Consider the following 26,820-nt stretch of genomic DNA (forward strand, 5'->3'; position numbering starts at 1 on the left):
ATAATCATGGAAAATATTTTTTAAATCCTCATCTTCCATCTAATCTGTATCTTGCCATGTGTCAATATCTAAAAATGTGGTTTATTGTGGTACCAGGGAAAAAGTCACTATATTTTTTAAGATCACACTGAATCCAAAAATGTTTTCCTTTTCCCTATTTGTACTCCATCCTGGGTCCACAGTAATGGAAGTCAAAGCAAGCCAGGTGCTTCAGAAAGGTCCAGAATTTACTTCAGGTAGTGAGACATTTTACTTTGTAAGAGCTGACACCACATGTGTAACCAGTTACAGAACAGCAGCAAGCATACATTACTCTAGGAAAAATATATATGCATATATCTAATTAGTATTACCAGTGTGAACACACACTTTTATTCCTAATGCCAGTTACATTGTTTTAAATAAAGCTATATTTCATTGTCTCTAAAACATTTTTATAAGTATTCCACAAAGACTCCATCTGTTTTGCATATTTTATGCAATAGCAGCAATAATGTCTATTGTTTATTGTTTCCTTAATGTCTTCAATTTTGTTCCTCTATAAAAACCCACAAACTACTAACCATGGTCGGTTTGATTGATAGGCACTGTTGCAGTTGTCTTTCTGCGGTACAGCAATATCGGTTCTCTGCTTTCATCGCCTAAAAACCGCTCCTCCAAAGATCCTTCAGAGCAGAGACAGACAGTAAGCTCAGCGGTTATAGCTGTTGCAATTAGCTCAAATCCACCCACACTCTATGAGCTCGAGAAAATAACATTTACCTTAAAGTATGCCAAGGTAAGGGGGTTTTTTATTATCAGCTTCAAGTAAAACAAAACATTAGCTAATCATTTTATGTGATGTGAGCATACCTGCAGCATGTGATAAACTAAGACATAATTCTGTTGTTTGCTGATGTGAGGTTGTCATTTATTACTCTAATAAGATTAATCTCAAATGTGACATCCTAAGTGCAATATACTAAATATGATACAGAGGAAAATTGCTATGGGACTAAAACAAGGGCAATAATGCCATCTTTCCTGGGTTGTAGTATGGATAAAATGTAAACCAGCCTAAACCAGAGAATATTACAGAATCTTGATTGCTCTATATTTAGGTGGGTTTGGGGTTTTTTTGCTGAATGTTTATCAGATGCTTAAGCATGTATACTAAAAAAAACAGAAGAAATGCTTCAAGGTTAATGCTAAAAAGGAATCGGGGGGATCATAGCAGAACCTATGGTTTTGAAGGTTTGGTATTTCTGAAATATGAAGATATTTATTTAAAACTGAGAGGTTTATTTCCAGCAAATACAGACTTTTTTCTGGCTTCACTCAAATGTGAAGAATCACCTTATACCACACAAAGAATAATCAGAAACATAACAAGACAGTAACTCTGTAGAGAGGTGAGCAACGGGACAAGGTGCTAACCCTGGTTACATAGCTTTTAAATTTGTTACTTCCCTTCTGAGTCAGAAATCACTTTTCTATAAATTTGCATGTATTTATAAAGGCTATATTACAGAGGAGACTTAGTCTTTCACTAGATTTAGTAAGCACTAACTGTCCTAGTACTATTGGTCTTACTCATCACGGTTGTGTAGCAGGTGATACAGCAGGTGTGATATGACCCTGGCTTTATCCCAGATTGCTTTGTAAAAAGCACAGAACAAGTCTCAGCTTTTGAACTGCTCATTTGGAATGGAAAAGCAACGTGGCTATAACCTTGGAGTCTAGTCCATGTTCAGCAGGTGCAAGTGTGTATATAACAATGTTTTCAATAGGTAAAAATTCCAGCATCTTTGCAGGTGCCAGAAGGGTTCAGCAATCTGATTAGACTACATGTTTGGTGGGGTTTTAGCTGTGTGAATAAATAGCTTCCATCCCCAGCCACATTTTAATTGCTTGGAATAGGCCTCACAGAATGTGTTTTTTGTTTCCCAACCTTCCAATGATAACAAGCATTTTTTTAATGAATTGCGCGGTCTAGCGTAAGAAAGGTCTCTTGATGGGAAATATCCTGCCTTTTGCCATCAGCAGAACATCTTGTTTCTGTTCCAGACTGCAGATAAAGACATTAAATGTGCATTTTGGAACTACTCAGACACAATGAATGGCAACTGGGCTACAGAAGGCTGTGAGCTAACACATTCCAACTCCACTCATATCTCATGCAAATGTAATCATCTGACTCATTTTGCTGTTTTGATGTCCTCAGGTGGCTCCGTTGTAAGTGGTATTTTAATTTAGTGTTTTACCTGATACTTTCTTCTGTTTTTATTCCTTATGTTTTTATGCTAGTGCAACCTGCATACTTACCCCCGTTTAGGTTGTCTCTTGGTTTTGTTCAGTAAACACACAATTTATTGTGCACAAAGCAAACAAAATTCCTCCCATATGTGTTTGAATTTCCTTATGTCCTTTCTGCAGTATTACAGAGCAGTGATGCAGCAAAGTATCTTGTTCCAAAAACACAGTCTGTTGTGCTTATTTTTGGAGCATTGCATTTCATTTTAAATCTCACTTTAAGACTGCTGTGGGATTTATCTGCCATTCATTGGTGGTCAGTAACCATATGGCCCTGAATTTTTGTCTCTCAAAACTTTGCCACCCATTTGTCTAGCCTTAGCATCTAAAAATCTGCTTTAAATTCTCTCTGGAGAGTTTGCAGCAGCATAATCAATCTGAAGCTTATGACTATTAAACATGGACACTCACAACCAGAACAAAACTGGGAGAATGGCCATTCAATTTATGTCCTTCTTATATTAAGAAGCCCTATAGATTTCCAGGGTCTCAGTGGGGATCTGCAGGAGCTCAGGTCCTGCCTCAGGAGGCAGCTTTATAAGGTATCAGAACTGACAGCAAGCAGAATATTAGCATGAATATACTGTATTGAGACAGTTCTCTCACACTGTGAATTTCATGCTGATAGAGGCTGTTTCCTGGTTGCTAAATAGCATCCTAAGTCTTCAGTTCAAATTTAAAACCTTTGCAGGTACTTATATAGTTATTTTGAAAAGAAAGGCTGGGAGGTGAAGAATCTCTCATCCTTTATTTAGTAAAAAAATACTTAGATACATTTTATGGTCAGCTGAATGCTATCCTTTTGCTGATGTACAGTCATGTATTTCAGAGTTTCTTTGTTCAAATAGCAAACAGCAAAAAGAAATTGTATTCTTAAACAGAAAATATTCGCATCCGGTATTGAAATATCTTGTGTTTCAATGGAGAAAGTTCAAGTTACATGTCTGGAATAGCATTTGCTTGAAGTGATTGTTGTTTCAGAGTCTTGTTTTGATCATGTTGCAAATTCAGTAAGACAGTTATTCAGTTTTGCTTATCTAAGTCACTGCTGTGATAAGTCCTTTTATATTAGAAAATGTTCGTGTCATATTAATAGATGTCCTACTACCCGTGTATTTGTCATTCACTAAAATGATCTGATTTTGAAAATCTTATTAGGAGATACTGAGGTTAATAAAAAGTTTTGTTAAGAAATATCAGAAAATGCAAGAGCGGGAATATATACAGTTTATTACTAATTTCCCCTCGAATTATATCTGTCTCACAAAAACCCAATACTTTATAGATTATCCAAAGTTTACATTTCCAGTGAAACTCTACCAACAGTTTTGATTAATATTTTGTAGAAAAGAGGAAAAGAGCTGTATTATAGAATGAGGTCTTTCTTGAGAAGTTACAAAGCTGTTCTTTTAAATACTATATTATAATTTTCCCCCAGGGTGTTACAAATTATAGCATTCTTACAAGAATCACTCAGCTAGGAATAATTATTTCGTTGATTTGCCTCTCCATGTGCATTTTCACATTCTGGTTCTTCAGTGAAATTCAAAGCACTAGAACGACAATTCACAAAAACCTCTGCTGCAGCCTTTTCCTGGCGGAACTTATTTTTCTGATTGGAATTAATATGAACAATAATAAGGTGGGTAGTTTTCACTTGTGCCTTGATTTTGTGTTGCAAAATAAAAATACTGTATAAGATACGCTCTTCCTTCTACTCCCCACATTTCCTACCTACAATAGTGACCCTGACTTTCCAGTACAGCAACAGGAAATACAAAATGGTCATTTAAAGAAGCAGGGCCTTCATCTGAGCTGGTGTGCATTGACTTTGCTCCACGGGTTTCATTTAAAATTTGTCACCTTTACTGAGACTGTGATCTCAATGTGTTTAGCATTTTCTCTTCACTTAGGATGCTGTATAAAGCCACATTGGTGGCTCCCAGTGTGAGTTTTCTCTAAAATCAGGCCAGAGCTGCAATCCCAAGCTGATATCTGAGATATTGAGCTGTTAGCTGGAGGACCACATGTGGGGTCTTGACCTGTCCCTTTTGCTTTTCAGAAAGCTAGGGTGTCGATTTTTGCATCTCAAATTAGTTTTAGGAAATAAAATTATGCATAAATTATCAAAATAGCCTACTATAAGTGGCTGAAAAGGATGTAAAATCACTTGAAAAAATATGAGCTGCTATCCCTGATGTAGCACTCCATTACTGATGGATTGAAAAATATCATTTTACAAACACTTTGGAAAACAGAAGTTATTTCAGAAATAATTCCTTGTGATGCCTAAATACAATGCTATCAAAATAGTAAAAATTAACTTTGTGTAGATCAAGCATATAGAGTACTCAGCTACAACAATAGGATCAAGCCATTTATACAGTTTTTCTGGAAAGACACACACTAATTTTAAAAGTTGAATGTAGTCTCTTTATTTTACCATTTGCTACAGAAAACACTAATTATCGAATGTGCAAATCTGTGTAGGCCAAGTTCTTGTTAACCAGCATTACAACTGGGCTGAATCACCACTTCAGAGTTCATTGTTGTGCATGTACTATTATATTATAAAATATATTGACAAGAGCATATTAATAGAATTATGACTCCTGCTTTCTCTGATTGAATTTCTAGCTCTTCTGTTCAATTACTGCTGGACTACTCCATTATTTCCTCCTAGCTGCTTTTGCATGGATGTGCATCGAAGGTATTCACCTCTACCTTATAGTTGTGGGAGTCATCTACAACAAGGGTTTCTTGCACAAGAATTTCTATGTCTTTGGCTATGTCAGTCCAGCCGTGGTTGTTGGAATCTCTGCTGCTCTGGGATACAAGTACTACGGCACCACAGAAGTGTAAGTCACCATTTCTCTGTCCAAATCATCGTACAGAAGGAGGCAATAATCAAAAAAGCACATTTCAAGGTATTTTCTGCTGTTTAATTTTCAGATGTTGGCTCAGCACTAAGAATAACTTTATATGGAGTTTTATAGGACCAGCATGTCTAATAATTCTTGTAAGTATAATTCTAATTTTTTATTGTAGTACATAAAGACAATAATAAAAGGTGTTTAATAATCACCCACCCACTGCCAGCATAGCTGTGAGTGCTAATTATAGGGCAGAATTGACTAATTTAGACCTTTTTATAGTACCCCTAAATTATTTATATGCTGTACGTCTAAATACTTTACTAGTCTGAAAAATGAATATTTGACAAAAAAGTTCAATATAATATCAGAGGAGTATTTTTCTTACTCTCTTTCTTTTATCACAATGGTTTGAGAAATTCTGTGAAGCATTTCTAGTTTTTACAAAGAATCTTTGTATGTCGCTGGCATCTCAGCATGGCTCAGCAGGGGGTGTACACAGACACCATCCTAGCAGACAGATAATCTGGTTTTTCAAACGTTGTGTGGCTTAATCTCTTATCAGTGATCGGTCATCTTTGTAAGATTAGACTGTCATCTTTGTGGTTTTATCATTCGCATGTACCCTGTCATCATCAAAGCCATTTTAAACTAAATTGCGACGTCAGAGAAAAGAACCCGCTATTTCAGATGGGCAGACAAGTCAAGTATTGATAGCCCTATTTCAGCTGTGAAGAGGGCCTTTTTAATTCCTATTGGAAGTGGTTTCAAACCTGCAAATTTGGCAGGTATTACATGTTCAATTCTGAATTGAGATGTTTTTGGTGTCTCAGGAGCATTTCAAAGTGCTATAAAGTTTAAGGAACCATTCTAGCTGTAATGGGGCTTTATTCTGTAGAACTGTGTTGACAGTGATAGCTGGAGCTAACAGAAGGAGAAGGTGCAATAGTGAGGCCACACAACATCTATGGTCAAGTCAGTTACAACTGTCTTGCTTTTTAAGCTATTTGGTATAATGTGAGGATTTGTTAAAAAAGAAGTGGAAGATCCTAGCACATACAACTTGGTAGTGAAACAGTTTTATTTCAAGGCATTATCCATTTCAAAGCTTAATAAAGTACCACGTATAATTCTGGTCAAATTTCACACCAGATTCCCACTGCATATTGGGTACAGCTGGAAACAACCTGCCACATAGAGCTGCAAGGCTGTGCCTCCTCATCTCACCCTTCTGGTGAGCACAGCAGGTTTTGAGAGGCAAAGCACCGTGACCTCCCTTGGCTCAGTGCTTCTAGGTCAGATAGTCAGTGGCCAGCAGGTTACTAAAATGGAATAAAACCATGGTGAGACATCATCCTTTACCAGGAAATTCTTAAAATTCTTATGTTTAAGTTTACAATTTCCTATTTCCTCTTTGGACCTTATCTTTTCTTCCATGGAGGCAGCAGGGCTGGGGTTTTGTTGTTATTTCTCTCATTCCTGTTCTTCCTCTGCCTTCAAGTAAAGATTTATGCACAGTGATGTATCTCTCTATGGTTAGCACATGAAAATTGCATTATCAAAATCTCTAAAATGCCCCAAGTGTAGGCATCTGTAGCCTTGTTTTCAGCTCCAGCTGGGCTGTGCCCAGTGGGGATCTCAGGTACACGGCGCAGAGGCAGAGCAGGTCTGCAGTGGCTTTGCTGTAAATCTGGCTGGCTGCTGAAGCAAATCCTGCAAGCTGGGCTCTGAGGCCTGTAGACATTCTTTGAGCACTCCAGATCTTCCTGCAATCCCTACAAATTAAAAGGAAAAAGGGAGGTGCTAGAAGTTGATCCAGGCCTGTGCAGCCCTCCTATGGATGAGGAGAGCAGCTAGTTTATTTTTCTCTCTCTCCTTTGCCTAAGTGCAGCCATGCAAAAGACTTGTAGCTGAACAGAAAAGAACCCTGTGGTTGTTCAGCCACTTTCTGTGGTTTTTTTGTGTCACTTTGTGCTGACTTGTTTTCAAAGTATTGGCATACTTTTATTTATTGTCTCTTCATAATGATGTGCCACTAGACCACGGGGGAAAAGGCAATGTGCTTTCAGAAAGGTGCTTCAGCTGCTCCAGGGTTTTTTTGAGGGTTCAGACAGCTTGTTTTGATGGAGTGATAGCAAAATGAAGCCTGAACTGCAAAAGAGATATTTTCTAAGGGTGCAGGGACCTAGGTGTTTTCCTGATGCTCTACCCTGGTAATAAAAGAAAATATGGAAAACCCTATGAAAATAGTCACTGACACTAGAAGATGAAGTGGGTTTCAGATGTCTTCTCCATGGAAAACACATTGCTGGTAGTAATTCTGTTTCCATTGTGCAGCCTTCCTGTTGAGAACACTGCATGGGCTCCAACATGACAAAGATTAAACTCTTTCCAAAGTAGTGCCACTCAGGCAGTCCTTTTAATTACAAGAGACAATATTTTCTCAATGTTTCCATTCTTCCCACAGCTAATTAAAGAGAAAGAAGAAGAAAAAAAAATATAATTAATTAAGGGCTCTGAAAAAAAAATATCACTTTTGTTCTGGGATAACCAGACAGGGCACTGCAACCATCATACTGAAAACTGAAAAATCTGGAAGCTTCAAGTTTACCTTTAATCCTGGACTTCATCTACTAATAGCATTGAATTTGCAGATTTTCCAAGATAGTCAGGAGACCATGGATACCAGTTCTCTGGAGGACTACTCACCACAAAATTCTTGCACAAAAACATTAAAATCATTGTCAGGACAAATTCCCATGTACCCAAATGGTGGTTTCCATTTCTGTGAGTGGGAGCCCAGGAGATTTGTGGTTAGGATTATGTTGTAATATGCCTCTGAGACAGCACGTACATGATGAGGAACAGAACCACTCCTGTACCAGTGGGTTAGCTGTCTCAGGGCACGTTGTTTCAAACACGTTCTTGGGCTGTAAATCTGTAGTAATAATGAAGCATAGGGAGTTCAAGTGTTTATCAGTACAAATTAAGTTCTCCCCTGATTGCCTAAGCAGAAACACTACTTCTGACAGTGTTTGCTTATTAATACTAAGGTTCTATTAGAAGTCTTAAGTGCAAAGCAATGGCTTTATTGATCCCATCTAAAAATAATTATTGTTATTATTAAATTGGTGACTGTACATGAAAAGAAGTGGGTCAGAAACCCTTTAGATAGACTTAGCAAAGGAAAAGCATTTAAAAACTCTATAAAACAAGCTGCAAACTGAAGATAATTTCTACAACTTATTTCTTCCTCCTAATATTTGTAATCTTTAGAACCACAACCATTTTAACTAAAACTATGCAATAGATTAGATCAAAGCATACAAGTATGGAGAAATTAGTTATAACAAGTATTTAAACTTTTTTATAGAAACGTGAGGTTATCTCATGTTTTAAAGGACAAACATTCACACACATGGCAACCCAAGACTGATTGAGGAAAAGACAAATATAAACCCTAGTGATAAAAGGTATGAAAATGGGGAAGAAAAAAAAAAGAGAGAGAGAACAAAAAGAGCCCTAGAAGACTTTTTCTATCGTAATACATTCCTACAATAATAATCTCCCTGTAATAAGTGTGTAGAGTGGAAATGAGTATTTGCCACCAGGGTGACGTAGCTGCAGTTTTGTTTAGCATGTAATACCAGTCAATAACAAACTCCTTCCCATCGTGGAGGATTTCAACATGGCTTTCCCCACCTCTGGCATCATCGCTTTTTGAGCAGGAGTAGACTTGTGTAGGGCTTTATTCTGCACCCCTGATGTTTTTGTAAACTTCATCTTTTAAACTCTGTGGACACAGTGTAAATCCTTCCACTTGTACCTATTTTGAGGTTCAGCTATATATTAGTTATCCATTTGGGAGTAGCAAAGATGTCTGGAAGGGTTGGCCAAGGGCTATTAACTCTGTAGTTATGAAAGCTTATGAGACATTTAAAAGAAAATTTGGAAAAGAGTCACTGCTACTCCAAGAGCAGCTATAGCCAACCCTTCTAATTTACCTGTCTCCCACAAGGTTCTCCCATCAAATGTGTTCAGCTGAGCTTTGTGCAGCAAGTTCAAAGTCACCCATGAAAACATGATTTGTACTTTTACAGTATCGACAGAGTCATGCAGACTTGACTGTTGTACCTACTGTCACCGCCACAATAAATTGGCACACCTCTGTGAGGAGCCAGGACTCAGAAGTGTGACGTGTTGTAACATTAATAGGTGCAATTTGCCATTTGACAGTATAAATCTATCAGTATCATTTGTTGAGATCACCTCTGCAATAAAAAAATACAGACTTGCTCTTTGAGGTTGGAACATTTCCAAAATTGAACATCATCCAGATAATCCTCTCTGTGGCTTTTGTCCAAACATCCCAGAGCTGTGCAGTGACGAGATAGCTCCTGTATGCTATGCCTTGTTTTGCTCCTCTAATGAGTGTTTTTAAGGACTTTGAAGGTGTCTGGCTTAGTTTCAAGTTCCAGTTTCTTGAAACAATTGGTAATTGTAGTGTTTACAGCTATAAAAATGGCTTATACATGAACCCTGCAATTTTCAGAGCATTCTTGTGCACTTGACTTGGAACAAAAAGCCAAGAATAATTCTTGGGAGTGGTGTCCCCAGAAAATCCAAGCCCTTTTTTGCTAAATTTAATGAATAATCAACTGTAAAGCAAAAATATTCTAAGAACATCAGTGATTGATTAACCATACTGTTTTGAACCTTTCTTGTATAAATGAATGGGTAAATGAATAAAATATACAGATTGCAGTTGCAAAATACAAAGAAGTGACATATGAGTGATGAAAGCAGGCTAACAGTAGAGTAATGCTTTTCATTAAGCAACTGCCTACATATTCATTAGAGCTAGTCGATTACTTAAAAAATGCATTCATCGGATCATTTATTTGATGAATTTTACCATTATTTGTCAAATAATTTATTCAACAAAAAAAAAGGTAAAATTAATGGACTAGTGTATTTATCAAATCTTAATGGACAGCTCTAATACTTATTCAGTTCTTTACATTTAGGTTGATTCAGGACTAGTAATACTGCTGCAATCAATGCAGAGAAATTTCCTGGTAAATCCATTACTGTGCTGTTTTCTCATATACTCACAAATTTCATGTACTTAATCTAGGCTATTCAAACTGAACATCTTTCTTATAAAAAAAATATTAAAATAATCTAGGATATTACGTTTTCCCAAACTTCAATAAAGAACATGGTCAGACGGACCATTGTTACCATCTAAAAATAAAAATGAAGAAAAAAAAAAAATCAGTCCCTCTGAGGTGAGTCACATCACAGTGATGTCATCAAGTCCACTGCCTCTTTGGGCTTCCTCACTTTATTATCCCTGCTCTTCAGTGAAACCTTGCACATTCAGTATTCCTCACATTTCTTGCTATTCTAACAATTATTATCAAAAATGTTGCCTGACCTCTGACTTAACAAAACATAGAACCATCTCACATTTTTCAGTGAATATTTATGCTCTGAAAAATTCTGCAGGTTTTTTTGTGATAAATGCTTAGTTATGTTTCTTAGATAGATGTGAAAGCTATACTCTACCATTTACTGTATGTTTTTCAGAAAAAAGCTATTTTAAACATTTTTTTTAATATCTACTGTTATTTCTCAGTCTGCCTTTCTAGTGGAAATAAATTCCTACTGGGACTAGCAATTCCTTTATTGTTCTTTTTTTAAAGAGTAATAGTCCCCTTTTCATTGGTCCCTCTGTGGCTTCAGCTAAAGGTGTCTCCATGGCATTTCTTATGCCATTGTGGATAAAGTGGAGAGAATTAATTATATAGTGGCATTAAAGACAGAGTCTGCAACTTTGCTTGAATCAGATTAGTTCAAACCACAGTGCTGTTCAGCAACAATACCTGCTGTGCTAAATAATAACTGATTCAGAAAATACTTGCCCTGTTCAGTGGACAGGATCAGCTTAAATCTCCAAGACACGGCTTCCATATTGCCAAACCAAATTTCTCAGCAAGACCAGAGCTTTCACATGGATCAAGGTTTTATCTTCCTTCTCTCTGCCATTATAGCCTCAATTCTCTGGTCCCTGGAAATGCATAGAAAAAAGGGTGTGTCCATTAGTCATATTAGAGTAATGTAATTAAAAAAATTACTTGAGCCTATGTTATTGCATAGTAACAAACTCATCACATAAGGCTGAAGGGTCCTTGAAGGATGTTCCAAACAAAAGTTTGTTTTTTTAAAAAATCAACTTAGTAGCTCTGTAATAAAAAGCATATGAAGTTCTCCCTTGCAGCAACTGAAAGGACACTAGACTTGAAAGTCAAATGTGTCCTCTGACACCCAGAGTGAACCAAGCAGACACAGCAGGGGAGGGAGCACAGAGGTGGATGTCAAGGGAAAGGAGAAGAGCACCTGCATGTGCCAGCTGGCTGCAGATTTCCTGAGATGTTCCACAGCTCAGTGCAGATTAATGTCACACATAACCCCCTTCAGTTCTAGAAATCTATACTGTGCCCACTTTTTTAATGGATCCACACATAATCAGCTTTTGTGGATATTTTTTTCAGGAAAGCCACACAACAGACTGAAATTGGTTGGTTTTTTAATTTTATGGGTTTTTTAATTGTTTAATATCTTCTTGATGGTTCTGTACATTGCCTTGTGAAAAGTGCAGTTACTATAAACATATATGCTTCCCCTAAAGTGTTCATTGAAAGGACACCATAGGTTTGCTTCAGATAGTTAACATGGACTGATGATGTCTTTTGGACTTTCTTAGCAATTGCATAATGACTTCATCCACATGATATATTTTCTCACTTGAATCAGATTTTCTTCCACTATTCAGCTGCCCCTTTGATTCATACCTGACAGGCATTTAGAGAGGAGAAGTTAAATTCACAATAGTAATTGCACAAGAATAGTCTGCTTGGAAATCTCACTTGGACACCAAAAGAAGTTTTTGTGGTTTTGAATAAATCACACCATGGGATTCTGTGACCATATCCACAGCAGAATCATAGATATTCCTGAAAAAGCAAAAGGCCAAATCCTCAAGAGGATTTGGCAAATTGTGGAAGATATGCATAGCTTTCTGCCAAATATTCACACCTCCAAAATGGAAAATATGGCTTGTTCCAAGACTTCACATCTCAGACATGCTCCTGATACTTTCTCCTTCCTGGTAACTCCTCCAGTCACTGAAGCTAGTTGTACTAAAAGATGATATACAACTATTTGTCCCCTCTTTTCCATGTAAAACACCTTCTGCAGGGCTCCTGCATAAGGCTCCAGTAGCAGCCTAAGAAAGGTTTCCATGTACACAAGGAAACCATAGGAGCAATGTGTATCTGAACTTTCCAATGCACCTTGGATTAGTTCATTAAACAGCCTGACTTATGTCACTCCCGTATCACAATACATCTTCTCAAAAGCTTCTTGGAAAAGAAGAGTAAGCCCAGGAATTATTTACACTGCGAGCAAAATCGACCCCAGTCCTACCACTGGATCTAACTGGGGTAGCATTTACGGCTGAGTCAGGTACACCTCTGTTGGTTCATCCCTCCTGCCCTTGGCTGCAGAACTGATGATAAATAATGTGTTTGGTTTTGCAATCCAGTAAGAAATAACACTGAATCCACAAGTCAATAAAGTTGTTTACCCTGATGAAAAGCATGGAAACCCCATTTATTTATTTATTTACATATTCTTTTAAGTGTTCTAAAAATATAAAAGAAATGCTTAATTGAGTCTAAATCTATAGCTTGAAGTATGTAAAAGAAAACTTTGAAGTATTCATAAATAAAAAGCAATTCTATGTGAACTTTTTTATTTTTTTCCTGATTCAGGATTTGTAATAAATTCATTTGGCTATGTTTTAACTTTTAAAACACGTGAAATCATTAAAATCTTAGAAGCATAAAATTCTACGCCTGAATAATTGAAAATTCTTCCCAAAAATACAGCCTGAAGGGGGTTCATTAATGTTTTTGTTCCATTTCCTACTCCCAGATAAGACTGCTGTTGTATACTTAAAGCATTTGAGAAGATATATTCACTGGGGACATGGTAATGAGATAAATCAGTCAGGAGACAAACCCTGACTGTTTGACTGCCAGCTTGTGTCCAATTTTATGCAATTAATATAGCATACATTTTCATTTTGAAGCTTAAACTGTTGTATTGTTAATAGCTTAATTCCGTTCTCCCCTGACTGAAATAACGATGACCCACTGAATGTTGTCATTTTACCCAGCCATTAGCCATCCAGCCAGAAAGACAGAAATGTATTGCTCTCTGTGGCAGAACTCAGACCATCACAAGCTCATTAATTCAAACGCTCATAATGAGGGTCATTGTACAGACTGATACAGATACAGCTGCTCTGAACTTCAGACATTTTTTGAAAGAGCCAAATTCAATATGATATATGTAAAAAATTCAAGTATATGCCTAAGAGAGCAGCAGGAGAAATTTTCTCATTCTTTTTTGTGAGATCTGACATCAGCATATAGATGGTTTCATCAATTATTGAGACAGAGACTAAGAAAGGAAAAGGGAATGATTTGGGGGTTTCATTTTTGAAGTTTGAATGTAAAGTGCTCAGACTGAATCAGAACTAGTATGTCTGAGTCTTTAGAATTAGCTGCCTCTTTCTCATACCTTCTCTTTGTAACACTAGAGAGCCTTTAAAGGCTGGTATTTGAAATGTTTTAATAACTTTTGAAAGGCTAGGGTGTATCTTTTATACAAAGATATCCTACATGAAATTACGAATTCCTTTTTCATTCTATAAATAATGTGTATTGGAAATAGTCTCAAAACCTCCGTGTCATATTAAACAATTAAAGCAGTGTTTAAAAAACAAAACTGTCTTTAGATAATCCTGGATGAGGAATTGGGGGGGGGGGGGGGGGGGCAGGGGTGAGGTTTGAGGGAAATCCAGGTCTTTCTGCTCCAGTGAATATTTAATTATTTATATGGCATGGAATAGATCCAGCAGTAGCAGTGAATAACTACACAGAGCCTGGAGAAACCAAGGGTCATAGCTTAGTCTGAATATTAAGTAAAACAGAAAATTGTGCCCCATGTCTCCAACATCCTGTAAAAATGTGCTGTCCACAGGGACTTTCATTGTTCGGGAGTGTCCTTTCTGGTTTTATTCAGAAAAGCAATCCTCGTCAGGAAGCGTTTCCTGGTGAAAACACAGTCTAAAACAGTAAATGTCTTTTAGTGCTAATGAACTGACATTTTTCAAGAAAAAAGTATTGGATGAATTTTTTTTTGAATGCCCTGTCCTGATCCATTTAATTTCACCGGAGGTCCAGGTGCTAACTGAGCTACTGCCATGAAAGACAGACTGTTCCCCTCTGAGCTTTCAAGTGCTCTTTGTCTTGCCTTAAAAAATGAAGGGGGGGGAAGAAGGAAGAAAGATGTCTTAGTTGTCAAATTTGACAGCTTTCAGCTACCTTGATGGGGCAAAATGATGATGGATCTCTTCACTCAGTGTCTTACAATTTAATTGTAATTAATTATGAAAGGAATTACAGCTCTTCAACTTGAGTGCAAATATTTTTATTTGCAAGTTATATTAAATTTTGTGTAGTTCATACTGTGCAGTGTTCAACTAACAATAACTATCATTTTGTATCTACAAAGAGAGAGAGTTTCATGCGGTGTGAAGTACTAACATCATATTTACTTGAGGACAGAACACTAGGGTACTCTTCCAGTATGTAAAATACGTACATTTAAGAGTGAAATTAAGGACCTATTTTAAATATAGCTGTTGCTAGGCAATGCGCTACTAGCAGAACTCGAGCAGCCTGGAATATTTAGCATTTTAGGACCAACATGCTCATTTTTATACTATTACTCAGTTTCCAAAATACTAGCAATCAACAGAGAAATTGGTAATCTGCTTAGACAATAGATGAGATTGTTCCTCAGTGGTCTCTGCTGGAGCAGTCCCAGGCCTGATAAAAGTAGCAGCCAGAGCAGCAGCATCTTGCTGAGTCCATGCCCAGCTTTCCTTTCTTGCAGAAGCACCTGTTCAGTAGCAGGGAGACAGAGAGAGGGATGCTAATCTGCAAGCAGATTTCCAGAGCTATCCTAGATGTAGGTGGAGGTAGGTTAACTCCACACGCTGCTTTTCCCACCCTATTCTAAAATACATACGATTGATTGAACAGAGCTCCCCAGGCTAAGCCCAGGCAAAGCCTCCTTATTGTTGACAAGATGATTAGGAGAGCACCAGGAAATTTCTTTGAATTCTAAATTGCTTTTTCTCTCCTACAAGAGGAAATTATCCAGATCAAGTCTGTGGGTCAGATCTGACCCTATGACTTGTACCACTCCAGATTGCTCTGAACTCCTCCTTATGTGCCTGCTGGACCTAACCCACCAACATCACAGTTCTGAGCATGGGAGCTGTATCATGGAGATCACAAAACAGCTGCAGGAAAATTTCACTGTCCTGCTCTTTACCACAGTATGCATCCCTGACACATCTAAGTGCTGCTCTGCAGAGCAAAACCTGCAGCAGTGTCCACTGTTGCTTGTGAATGTCTTGGACTGCCATTCTCTGTGGTGTGTAGCGCTAAAGCCTTGACAGTGCTGGTGGCAGTGGGAGTGGCTTAATGAGGCCAGAAGTCACTCCAAAACCCTAAATCCTTCTGCTGCTTTTCATATGTGATGCCCCCGAGAGAGATATACCAAACACTTACCATTCTTCCCTTAAATCCCATCTCGGGTGTGCAGTACAACCCAGCTCATGCAGGTTTGTGTCTCCTTAGAGATTACCCAGGGTATTACAGCTACATAAATGTAGCTGCCCATACCTATAGAATCCTGATTTCATGGCATCCTAATAATTGCTCTTGTTCAATGTCTATTTCACACAAATATATTTTAAGTTTTTCATTTGTTCATAAATATACCACAACATTTCTAGAATTTAAGAAGGCTAAAAATACTTTTACAAATATCTTTAGAGAGACTTGATTCCCTGAAGATGCTGTGAGTGGAGGCTTTTTCTGCATCAGTCCTTGACTTTGATTAACCACTTAAAAAAAAAAAAAAAAAAGGAATAGATTAATTATTAAAATTAGTCCTGTAGTGCACCTGAGCAACGAGTGAAACATGATTCCCACTGCATGCAGAGGAGGCAGGGCTGAGGATGCTCTGCACTTCAGAGAATTGCCCTGGTAGGGAGAAAGTCAGAGGTTTCCTTTGTAAAATGGTAGGGACTGAGTGCACTGTTTGCCCAATAGCAGTCTGGGAGGTTTGTTAAATAAATAAAATACAAAAAAATTATTCAGTTCAGGGCTTGGAATCAGTGCAATTCCCCTCTAGTCTATTAGACTTGCCGAGAAGCCCCTCTCAGGACACACAGCAGTTTCTCTGACTGCTCAGCCATGTAATAGCTCTGAAAACAAAGGCACCAGAACTTGCCGTGTCACACTGTAACATCGTTATTCACTTGATAAAACTGTGGCCGTGCCACAACACCTCAGCTCCGGCTCTGCCCCGAGCTGCAGGCGAACTGTGCTCATTATTCAGCTACCTCGTCCCCAGACTGCCCCTTCCCAGCCCTGTGCAGAGCCTGTCCTGAGCTGGCTTTCACAGCTGCCTGCACATCCTGCTCTGCTCCAGCTCGCTCCCTCTCTGGAGACACAGTGCCTTATGTTTGCCATTTCCTTCTCAGTCACCTTGCCTGTCACCTTAAGGCAGTCTTAATTATAATATCATTGAAGGTTTATTCAACAAGATCTTAAGACTGTGGTTTAATTACAGAAATGAAAACACATGATTACAACCAAAGTAAGTATAAAACAGTATTTGGCTGTAAGGAGGAATTGAAACTTTTCAGATGTTTCAGTGTCTCTCATCCAGAAGCCTCTCTGTCCCAGACGGAAAATTTGGGGATCCAGGATTTCTCGTGTACACCTATATTTTAGATTACTTTTGCAGCCTACTACCTCAATTTCTGCTTGTTTGAAACCCAGTTTTGGATACAAATTCAAATTACTTAAGCGCTTGTAACTTTGGCCAGACATTTTAAGTGATTTGACTTCTCATTCCATTTGTTGGAACACATATAGCTCTTTAGGGAATTCAGTTTTATTTCCCCTTTAGTCCTAGTAAGTCCAACTTATTAATGTTCATACTCAGTACTGCCATCCGATATGAACTTTTTACTTTACATTTCCCAGAAATAGTTGAGGCCATTGGTATGTTCATAGCAAAGAACATGCAGAGTATCAGGTTGAAGCTGGATGCATTAAGTTTAGGATACCTTTCGGGATATATTTTGGATTACCAGTTTGTTCCAAAGGCCACACTTGACACATTGTTTACATTAGCTAGTTTTTTATCCTGGGTTTACCCATGAGTTCAAGCTATTGTTTTCCCTCAAGTTTTGCTTCATTTCTGTGTCACAGGATAGTTACTACAACTTTCTTGTTATCTGTTTTATCCCCACTCAAAGGACAAAATGCAGTTCCAGAGGTTTCTAACATAGGTTGAAACATCGTGTAAAGCCACTCTTTGCGCTTTCACTTTGCTATAGAAATTTTTTTATTAATGGAGTGTTTAAAAATGGGGCAAAGACCGACTTAAGACTTTAATAAATCTTGGAAATGACTGGGTGTTTCAGGAGTTCACCCTCATTACCCTGTAACACTACCTCCTGTGAGGCTACCTGAGACGTATTGTACAATAATTGTGTTCTGGCAGCTGACTCCAAGAAGCTGGTGTTAACCTCTCCTGTTCCCCTGATACATAAAGATCATTCCCATTAGAATGGCTTGGTGAATGAAAAGATCATAGTTAATGGGTATTACTTTAATGCAGAAGGCCAAATCCTATTATCCTGTGAAACGGACAGTGCAAATAGTATTTGTGTAAAGGAACCCCACTGGGACAAGGAGAAATGGAGCCTGCTGCCCGCCCCATCCTTGCTCAGCAAAACCTTGCCAGTTCTGCAGCTGTTTTTGTGAGGAAGGGGGGTTGGCCCTTAGAGCTTCTCACAAAACCTACTTCTGGCAGTTTCTAGAGAAGTAGCAGTGTGTTCTCCATGCTTATGGTACTTTGATCACATTTCCCGCTACCTTTTTAAATTAATAAGTACATTAGGTGGGTTATGCAGATTACAGTGTGTGCATGAAGTTATTTGATATATTATTCACCAACAAATATAAGATAAAAAGTAAGTCTGCATATAATTATCCATAACTGCTGACTGACTCATAATTAACTTTGAAAAATTGCTAGTTTAGGAGATACCATAGATTACAATTTTAAATATAAGGAACTTCAAAATAGCTCTCACGATCAGCACAAGTACAAGGTATTCAATGAAGGATTAATTCCCTAAACTGCTCCTCAGCTCTATCTCCTATCTTATCAAATTGTAAATATATTATGCTGCATTAAACTGTGAGCATGCAGCTAATTAAAGCAGAGCCTGCCTTAGTATCAGATACTCCCCCCTTGACACAACAAAAATGTTCTAAGGACACAACTTACAAGTGTTAACAAATGAAAGTGATTCCTTTTCAAGTGGTGCTGTGCTCCAACAGCTTTTTGTTTGCATTTCAGAGACTTTTGTTTTGTTTTGGTTTTTTTGTTTGGGTTGGGTTTTGCGTTTGGTTTGTGTTTTTTTAATGTAAAAAAGCAGGGGGAAAACCATACAGTCTTTCTGGAGAAACAGCTTGGGGAAGGCATTAATTCTATTCATTCTACAGCTGGAACCCCACAGGAACAGACTGAGGGACTGCAACCAAGGATTTAAAAACAGTATCTGAATGACACAGCTAAAATTTGGTTCATTTACTAACATTTTAAATATATTCTGATGTTAAATGCTGCAAAGTAAGAAGGCAACCATTCACATTTTTAAAGGAAAGCAGTATAAATTTAACTGAAAGATCAGTGAAGCCTAGCCAAGCCAAGAGAGGATCAGAACCACAACTGAGCATCATTTGCAAAATTGCTTATTTAAATTGCTTTTCTTTATTTCAAACTAATCAAGCAATGCCATTGTACAAAAATCAAGGAAAAAATACCAAAACTATTAATCTATGAAAAAAACCAAAAAATAAATGAGAAGATATGCAGCAAGAAGCCTTTCAACAAAAGCTAGGCTTTTTAATTATTTGTGTAAGCCTCTAAGATTTTTGTGTCACTTGAAAGTTTTCACACCGTAAAGACCTCAAACTGTATGATGCTATTAATGTTATTCAGCAACAAAAGACACATATATTTCTAGTTCAATATGAATAATACAATACATACATATATAAGGTATATATATATAATGTAATGTATATATCTAATACAATAGAAAACCCATAGAGTAGAGGGTTCTTTGGGAGTTTCTCCATTTCTCTTTCCTTTTTTTAAATTCCTTTCCTTTCCTTTCCTTTCCTTTCCTTTCCTTTCCTTTCCTTTCCTTTCCTTTCCTTTCCTTTCCTTTCCTTTCCTTTCCTTTCCTTTCCTTTCCTTTCCTTTCCTTTCCTTTCCTTTCCTTTCCTTTCCTTTCCTTTCCTTTCCTTTCCTTTCCTTTCCTTTCCTCTCTACTTAGGAAAAATAATCTCAGCAGAAAATCGAAGAGATTTACCAATAAAATCAATAAACATTTGCAGACTGTTGGTAGTGATACTGCTGTGATAAGGTAGGGTTACATCCCTGTTGATCAATCTTTATTTCAGGGCTCATATTTTTTTAATAGAAGTGGATCAGAACAGGGTGGGGTTTTTTCCCATTCTGGCATAGGATTCTGTAGATTTCAGATACAAAGAAATTTTATCTGACTTGTTTCATTTAAATGTTTAGCAGTTATTGGCATTCAAAAGTATCCTGGTTTGAACTAGAAGGTTTTTTTTTCTCTGCTTGCCCCAGGTTAATTTGCTGGCTTTTGGAGTGATTATTTATAAAGTATTTCGACACACTGCAATGTTAAAGCCAGAAGTCAGTTGTTATGAAAATATAAGGTAAGTTTGCCATTCAGTACAAATTCTACCTTCTGTAGGTTTAAATAAAGACAGAGTATGTTGATAATGAGTATTCAAAAGTAACAGTTTAATATCCTGAGATTTGTAGAAAAATAAAGATTTTTTTTTTCTGTTATTACCCTTATATATAGTTGGATGTAAATTTCACAATCATTATTCCCACTGAGCAATACCCTGTATGATAGGGTGTGTGCGAAAGATGCACAAAGAAAACGAGTGGCCCATATCAAACAGAGGGTAAAGACTGATGGCAAAGTTCAAGAAGTAATTGTCCTTTTTTTAAGTATTTTCCACAGCCTTTATGCAAGGCAAAAAAGAATTCAAAACTATGCCTGAAATGGGACCAAAATATTTGCCTTGAAGTAATAAGTGATAAGAGATTGGAGGCATTCATGTTACTTGGGAAAAGTCTGCAGTAGGACATTATGCTTCTGTGGCACTGGGGGATGGAGTGGATTCTTTACTTTGCATGCTGCTATGATTTTTCCATCAACTCACTCTCTTTAAAACTGATTTATAGGGACCTTGAAAACCGTTTGTGCAGGAAAAGCTGAAGTGTACTACAGGGAACATTGAAAACAACTTACTGTTTGTGTTGCTTAGGAACACTCCTGCAGTTTCAATGCATTGTACTAGATTTATAGTTAGGATTTAGCAATTGTTTGATTGATTACTTTCTCTTATTCCTCGCCTTTCACAGCTTCATGTGGTGACCTGTTTCTAATGAAGCTGAAAATTATTCATTTTCAGGGGAACAGTGCTAAAAATGTCTGTTGTTCAAAGGAAGTCCTGCAATGACTGAGCTGAGAATGAATAAGAAAGTAACCAGTAGCTTCATTTCCAAGACAACATGCTGTAATTTGCTCAAGTCTGTGAACAGTGCTCTAAAGCATCCTTGGAAAAAAAAAATCGTAGCCAATCAGTTCCTACAATTTTAAGGCATCAATATGCTGACCCAGAAATTTTTGAGACTACTTGTGTTCTAAAAACATTTTTTTTTCTTTTTTTCTTCTTTTTTTTTTTTTTTGAGACAGAATTTTAAAAATATCTGGTTTTACAATTTGTCCCATCCTCTACAGTGAACCTGAGAGGCAGCCTGGGAATCCTTTGATGTCATGCACATGCACTGACCTAAGAGCATACTGAACATTTTTCTGGGTTATTTTTTTGAGGAAGATAAGGGGGAGTAGGATAAGTGGGGGAATGCTTCATAACAGACATATGTTTTTCCTTGGGGAATTACACTAACAGTAGATTTAAATCAAATCATATGGTGCTGCAGTACACCAGAGAAAACATATCTGAAGATTAAAGAAGCCAGTGTTTTAAGGCCCTCCAGTTTTACTCCTTTGCTCTTCTGAAGTGATTATGAGACTTTGTTAATGCTACGGTGCTGCAGCACACCCTGAAGAGCAGCCCCTGTACTTGCAACTTCTCAGGCCTTTGCAACTGGGAAAAAAATTTTCCAAGGCAGCATTCACCACCCAAAGTGGAGAAAAAGGAGAGTAGCACGTGCCCACGTGTTGTTCACAATGTTTTCTTCCTGTCTAGATCCTGTGCCCGAGGTGCCCTTGCTCTCCTCTTCCTCCTTGGGGCTACCTGGATTTTCGGGGTCCTCCATGTGGTCCAGGGATCTGTGGTTACTGCCTATCTTTTTACAATCTTCAATGCATTCCAGGGCATGTTCATCTTCATATTTCTTTGTGTATTGTCTAGGAAGGTAAGTTCCTTGTGGGAAGTGACTCAGCCTCATGTCCCTACACTGCCCAGGTGCCCAGCCCTGAAGCTGAGCTTTTGCCTTCAGTGGAGGCAGTCCCTCTGTCCAGTTTTTACATCCTCACGTTTGCTCCAGTTTTAAAACTGATGTATGAAACATGGGAAAATGGGGCTTTTTAACTGCGAAACTGGTGATAGTGTCATTAACCTGATGAAATGATACAAAAATGATATAAAACTTCCTTCCAGTCTTTTCAATTAGCAGCAGGATTCACTCACACTACCCTGGGATGAGACTTCCTTCAGTGTTCTGTCCTAAAGTAAAAGTCAGCCCCGCCTTAAAACACCTAGTGATGGGAGCAGTACAAAATGAGTTTAAAGGCATATAGACCTATTAATAAATCTATTTCATAATTGAATTCAATATTTTTATTTCAGATTCAGGAGGAGTATTATAGATTGTTCAAAAATGTTCCTTGCTGTTTCGGCTGCTTGAGATAAAGGGAAGGAAAACACCCAAAATCATCTCAGCTGAAGAAAGAAGCAACTTATGTGGTGGTGTTATGGATATTACTACAAAATATGGTATTGTGAAAGTATGAAATGACCCAGTGAGCAGACATATCTCTTAATTGAATTACTGGTTTTGTACATACATGTGCATTTGTGCAGAACATCTGTATTATTCTGTATACTAACAGTATACAAAAAACTGGATCATTGCAAAACAAATGTTAAGACAAGGGAAAGAAGCAAATTTCTAAAGAATCTCGAGACTTAAAGACTGAGGTTTTGATTCTAATATTAAAAATATCTGCAGTTCTTGAAAGCAAGATACCAAAAACCAACTGGCACAGCAGATTTTATGAAGTGCTTTGCTAGTGGAAACATGTTCACAATCCTTTTGTAGTAATGAACTTCATACTTTAAGTTGTATGTGACCATCTGCAGGGAATGGGTTCCATTAAAGAGTCAATAGATAAAGATCTGCGTCAGCCTAGACTTTTGAAAACACTTCTTTTAATTTAAAGTAGATTAAAAAAGGAATTTGTTTAATATTATTCTCTTATCACTCTGAAATATATATTTGTATATTAATCAATCCTTTATTTTTATAACTTCTAAAGAACTGTTTAGATCTAAAGAGCTGAGGTCAGATCTGATACAAGAATGGTGGGACAGTCATTTTATAACTGAAAGTTTATTTTGTGAATACTTTGAAAAAGATCTGGTTCTTGTTTTATTTAATTGCCAAAAAGACTGAGATCTGCTTAACTGGCACTATGATTTTGGAGGCTGTGGGAAGAAGATGCTTTCACAGGTTTGTCACTTCATGGAGATACTTGGAATCCAGACTTTGTAGGATCAAATTTAAGTGGTGGAAATCACTCATGCAGAAGGACACAGATTCAAATTTAAGGTAGTGTGGCTCTGTACCATGTAAAATTCCAATTACAGCAGTTTTCTCATAGCATCTTTGAGTTAAGCAGTTTTATAACTCTGAGGCTCCTGGGTATGGAACAATCCTGCACTGAACCTTAGGAGTATGTATAGAACTACTAAAATCAAAGGGAGTACCGAGGTGCAAGTTTGGCAGATCAGAGCATAAACACAGTGCATCAACCATTCCACCTATGGCTTCTGACTTATTTGAAAACTCTTAATTTCACCCTTCTAGCACCCAAATTATGTGAAGTGCTGAGAAATTTCCTGTCCACATTGCCTTCTCAGGAAGTGTCTAGGATCTCAGAGGAGCCCAGTATTTTTGCCAGTGAGGCACTGTAAATATGTAGTTAATAAATCCCATGGTTGTGTTGTCTGTTAAAATAAAGCACTAGTCTGAATTTTATTTATATTAAAGGAAATCTTTTTTTTAGTAATGGTCAACTTTGGTTTTTATCTTTTTTTCCTTATACACAAGGTTTTTATTGTATGCACTGCAATGATAGGCTTCATTAAGTATGTTCCATGCCTTTGTCAAGTATTTTGAAAAAAGAGTAGTCTATTTTTCAAAAAAATACTAAAGAAATCTCCTGGTCCTTTGAATGTAAAATATGTGAATAAACTGGAGAGCTTTGCTTTCACATTTTGACATTTCCATTCATTTAAATAAATACAGTGGTTAAAGTTCTCATTGTTACATATCATTTGCCCTCAATTATTCCTGTATTTCCTTTGCTGTTGTATATGTTCTTCTGGGGTTGGGAAATGCAGATGTATATTACTTAAAAGAGTATTTTTAGAAGGATATCTACCAGCCCATCATTTTTAATCTCCTGCAGAACTGTAACCTATACTAAGCTGATCTGGACAAAGCATCTCTAGTAACTATATAATGACTTCAGCATGCTCAGGGAGATTGAAAAAAGGTCCTTGGAAAGAAAATATATCATAAATGTTTAGCTTACAATAGTCTTTGTAATGAAAGATGTTCTTTTTATAGGAAAACTTCTGTCTCTGGGTCAGATCTTCATTGAAACTCTGTTTTCCTTACAAACAAGGATGAGTTTTCATCTTTTAATACAGCACATAAAGAACAGAAAAAAATTTTTTAGATTCCCTGCCTCAGACTCTAGAGGATATTGCAATTGTCCATCATAGTGCATGCAGATGTACTGACAAGAAATTAAAGGGTTTATTTGTCACAACCCTTAGTTACATGAACCCCAACTCAGCAGAGAGAGAAGGACTGACATTGGGCATTAATTTAAAAAAGAGAGGTTTCAATAAGATATGAGGAAAAACCATGAGGACAGTCAAGTGTTGGAAAGGATTGCCCAGAGAGTTTGTATAATTGTGTTAAAATCTTTGGAGGTTTTTAAGACTGCATAAAGTTCTCAGCAACCTGATCCCAACCTGACCCTGCTCTGAGCAGGAAGGTGGATGAGATGACCCTCTGAGATCCCTTCCAGCATGGATTGTTCCATTAGTCTATGGTATCAAATCAGAAAAATAATAATCAGGCATTAGTTACAATTTTGTTATGCAAACTTGCACTCAAGTGCTAGGCAAACTGTTTTTCCAAAAGTAAATTCATGTAATCTATTTATCAGATCAGCTAGCTGACCGGCTTGAAAACTAAGAATTTTGTTCAACACTTTTTAAGATTACACACATTTTAGAGGCATGTGACATGTCCAGTGGGGCCAACAGGAAAAATAAAAAAGTAAAAACAAATCAGTGATTGACCAGAGAGATAAAAAGCAAAATGTTAAGGTTTCGCTCTGAAAGTAAATGCTTGATGAAGAATTTTTTTCCATTAAACCAAACAGAAATTTGTGTTCAGCATTGCATTTCAAGGTGTGTTTCAGAATACAACAGATAAGGTAAAGACTCGTCTATTCTAAAATAAACATTCCCTCAAAGAATTAGAATTGTATTTCAAAGAAACTGCAATATTATCACCATAGCCATTGGGAGGCTCAGTCTGATGGAGCTGTGCTAATAAACAGATCTTCTATGCCTTTTATCTATTGGAATGAAGCAGGTAGTCATTTAAAACCAGATAAATACAGTGAAAATTTATATCAGATTTTTCTCCAGTCTCCAGTTGTCACAGACCTCCAACTCAGAACATGGTGATGCTCTGCAGCCAGGACTTTGGACACTTGTGCACCTCGTTGCCCACATGTATAAAGCAATGCTGCACATGATCACATGAAGCAGGACAAATATATTTTCAGGACTGATTCCTAAAGCTGCTACACCTCCAGCATCACTTTTCTCATCAATAATATCAGTTTTTATACCTTTATCATAATAGCTCCTTAAAGGCCAGTTCATACTCACACCCTTGCCATGTGCGTGTTAATGTCAGGAGAAGTTCTTCCTCCTCCTTTGAAATCTGTATAGATGAGATTAAAAAGTCAAAACCCATGAAGTTAAAACTTTCTTTCCTCTGGGAAAAATGGTGACAGGAGGAGGGCCACTGGCCAACAACTTCCTCCAGCCTGTGTTACTCTTTTCCCTTGGTTCTTATACGATCAGTGCTGTGCTCTGAGATTACAGAAGCGATGGTGCCACCGCACCAAAGTCATCCCCCATGCAACTTTTTTATAAAATTAAGCCTTTAAGATGGATGCAGACTTGCAAACAGCTGATCATCAATGCACTGATAGTCCATTTAAACACAACCAAATTGTCAAGTGCAAATATGCTAAAGCATTTTCACAAGTTGCCTGGCTCCCTGCCAGCTCAGCCCTCACTGCCATCGCTGTGGGCAGCCTGTCCATGGAGATGCAGCCACAGAAGGACGGGACTGCTGTTTTCAGACTCTGTATCTCCATGACAACCCTCCTGAACAAACCTTATGGAGAACCAAGAGCCCTTGACACACCCAGACTTTGCCAGGAGTCAGGTCCATGGCCGTGCATGGAGCCTGCAGGCCCTGGAACTGCTGCTTCAGAATAAGCTGCAAGATGTGACTAATATGAAACACAGTAATTCCATCAACTTTACTGCTACACAGCAATATTGACAGCAGCAATCCTACTGGGTCAGAAGAACAGAAAGTATGAAAAAAAAAAAATCCATGCACACCAAAATGTAACAGTAAAACTGACTTTTGAGAATGTACTCTTTTTTATTTCAAGTGGAACAAAAAAATGCTTAAAAAGCACACTGAAATTATCATGAAACATAAATTATTACTGATTCTATTTATGATAGCAATTATGTTTTGTAGAAGCATTATTTTATATCTTCCCAATGCAGGGTTGCATTTTTCCCAGAATTCCTTTTCCAGAACTATCCCTTTAAATATGACAGAAGCTACTTCTACAGATGTGGTTTTATAGCTCCTTGGTTTTTTTTTCTTGCTTTGCTGGTAAGTACTCAAATTTTATTGTATTTATTCTTCTGGATTCCCAAGGAAAAAGTGTATTTTCATCAAACATAGGGGAAGCTTCTCTGTTTCCCAAAGCATTGCTGAATAT

The 26,820-nt window shown here is 37.5% G+C and overlaps 1 protein-coding gene across 1 annotated transcript in view; it reads left to right on the top strand.

Annotated features, from left to right (window-relative positions):
- ADGRL4 (adhesion G protein-coupled receptor L4) overlaps positions 1-24,030 on the top strand; it is a 73,194-nt gene extending 49,164 nt beyond the window's left edge. Inside the window, exons 9-16 of the mRNA XM_058842635.1 lie at positions 585-778; positions 2,047-2,214; positions 3,731-3,934; positions 4,930-5,150; positions 5,245-5,311; positions 20,058-20,149; positions 21,722-21,890; positions 22,325-24,030. Coding sequence (XP_058698618.1) covers positions 585-778; positions 2,047-2,214; positions 3,731-3,934; positions 4,930-5,150; positions 5,245-5,311; positions 20,058-20,149; positions 21,722-21,890; positions 22,325-22,387 — 1,178 coding nt within the window. The 3' untranslated portion in view covers positions 22,388-24,030. The remainder of the gene's footprint in view (positions 1-584; positions 779-2,046; positions 2,215-3,730; positions 3,935-4,929; positions 5,151-5,244; positions 5,312-20,057; positions 20,150-21,721; positions 21,891-22,324) is intronic.
- Positions 24,031-26,820: the final 2,790 nt, after the last annotated feature.

Source organism: Poecile atricapillus, chromosome 7, assembly GCF_030490865.1.
Source record: "Poecile atricapillus isolate bPoeAtr1 chromosome 7, bPoeAtr1.hap1, whole genome shotgun sequence".
Taxonomy (NCBI): domain Eukaryota; kingdom Metazoa; phylum Chordata; class Aves; order Passeriformes; family Paridae; genus Poecile; species Poecile atricapillus.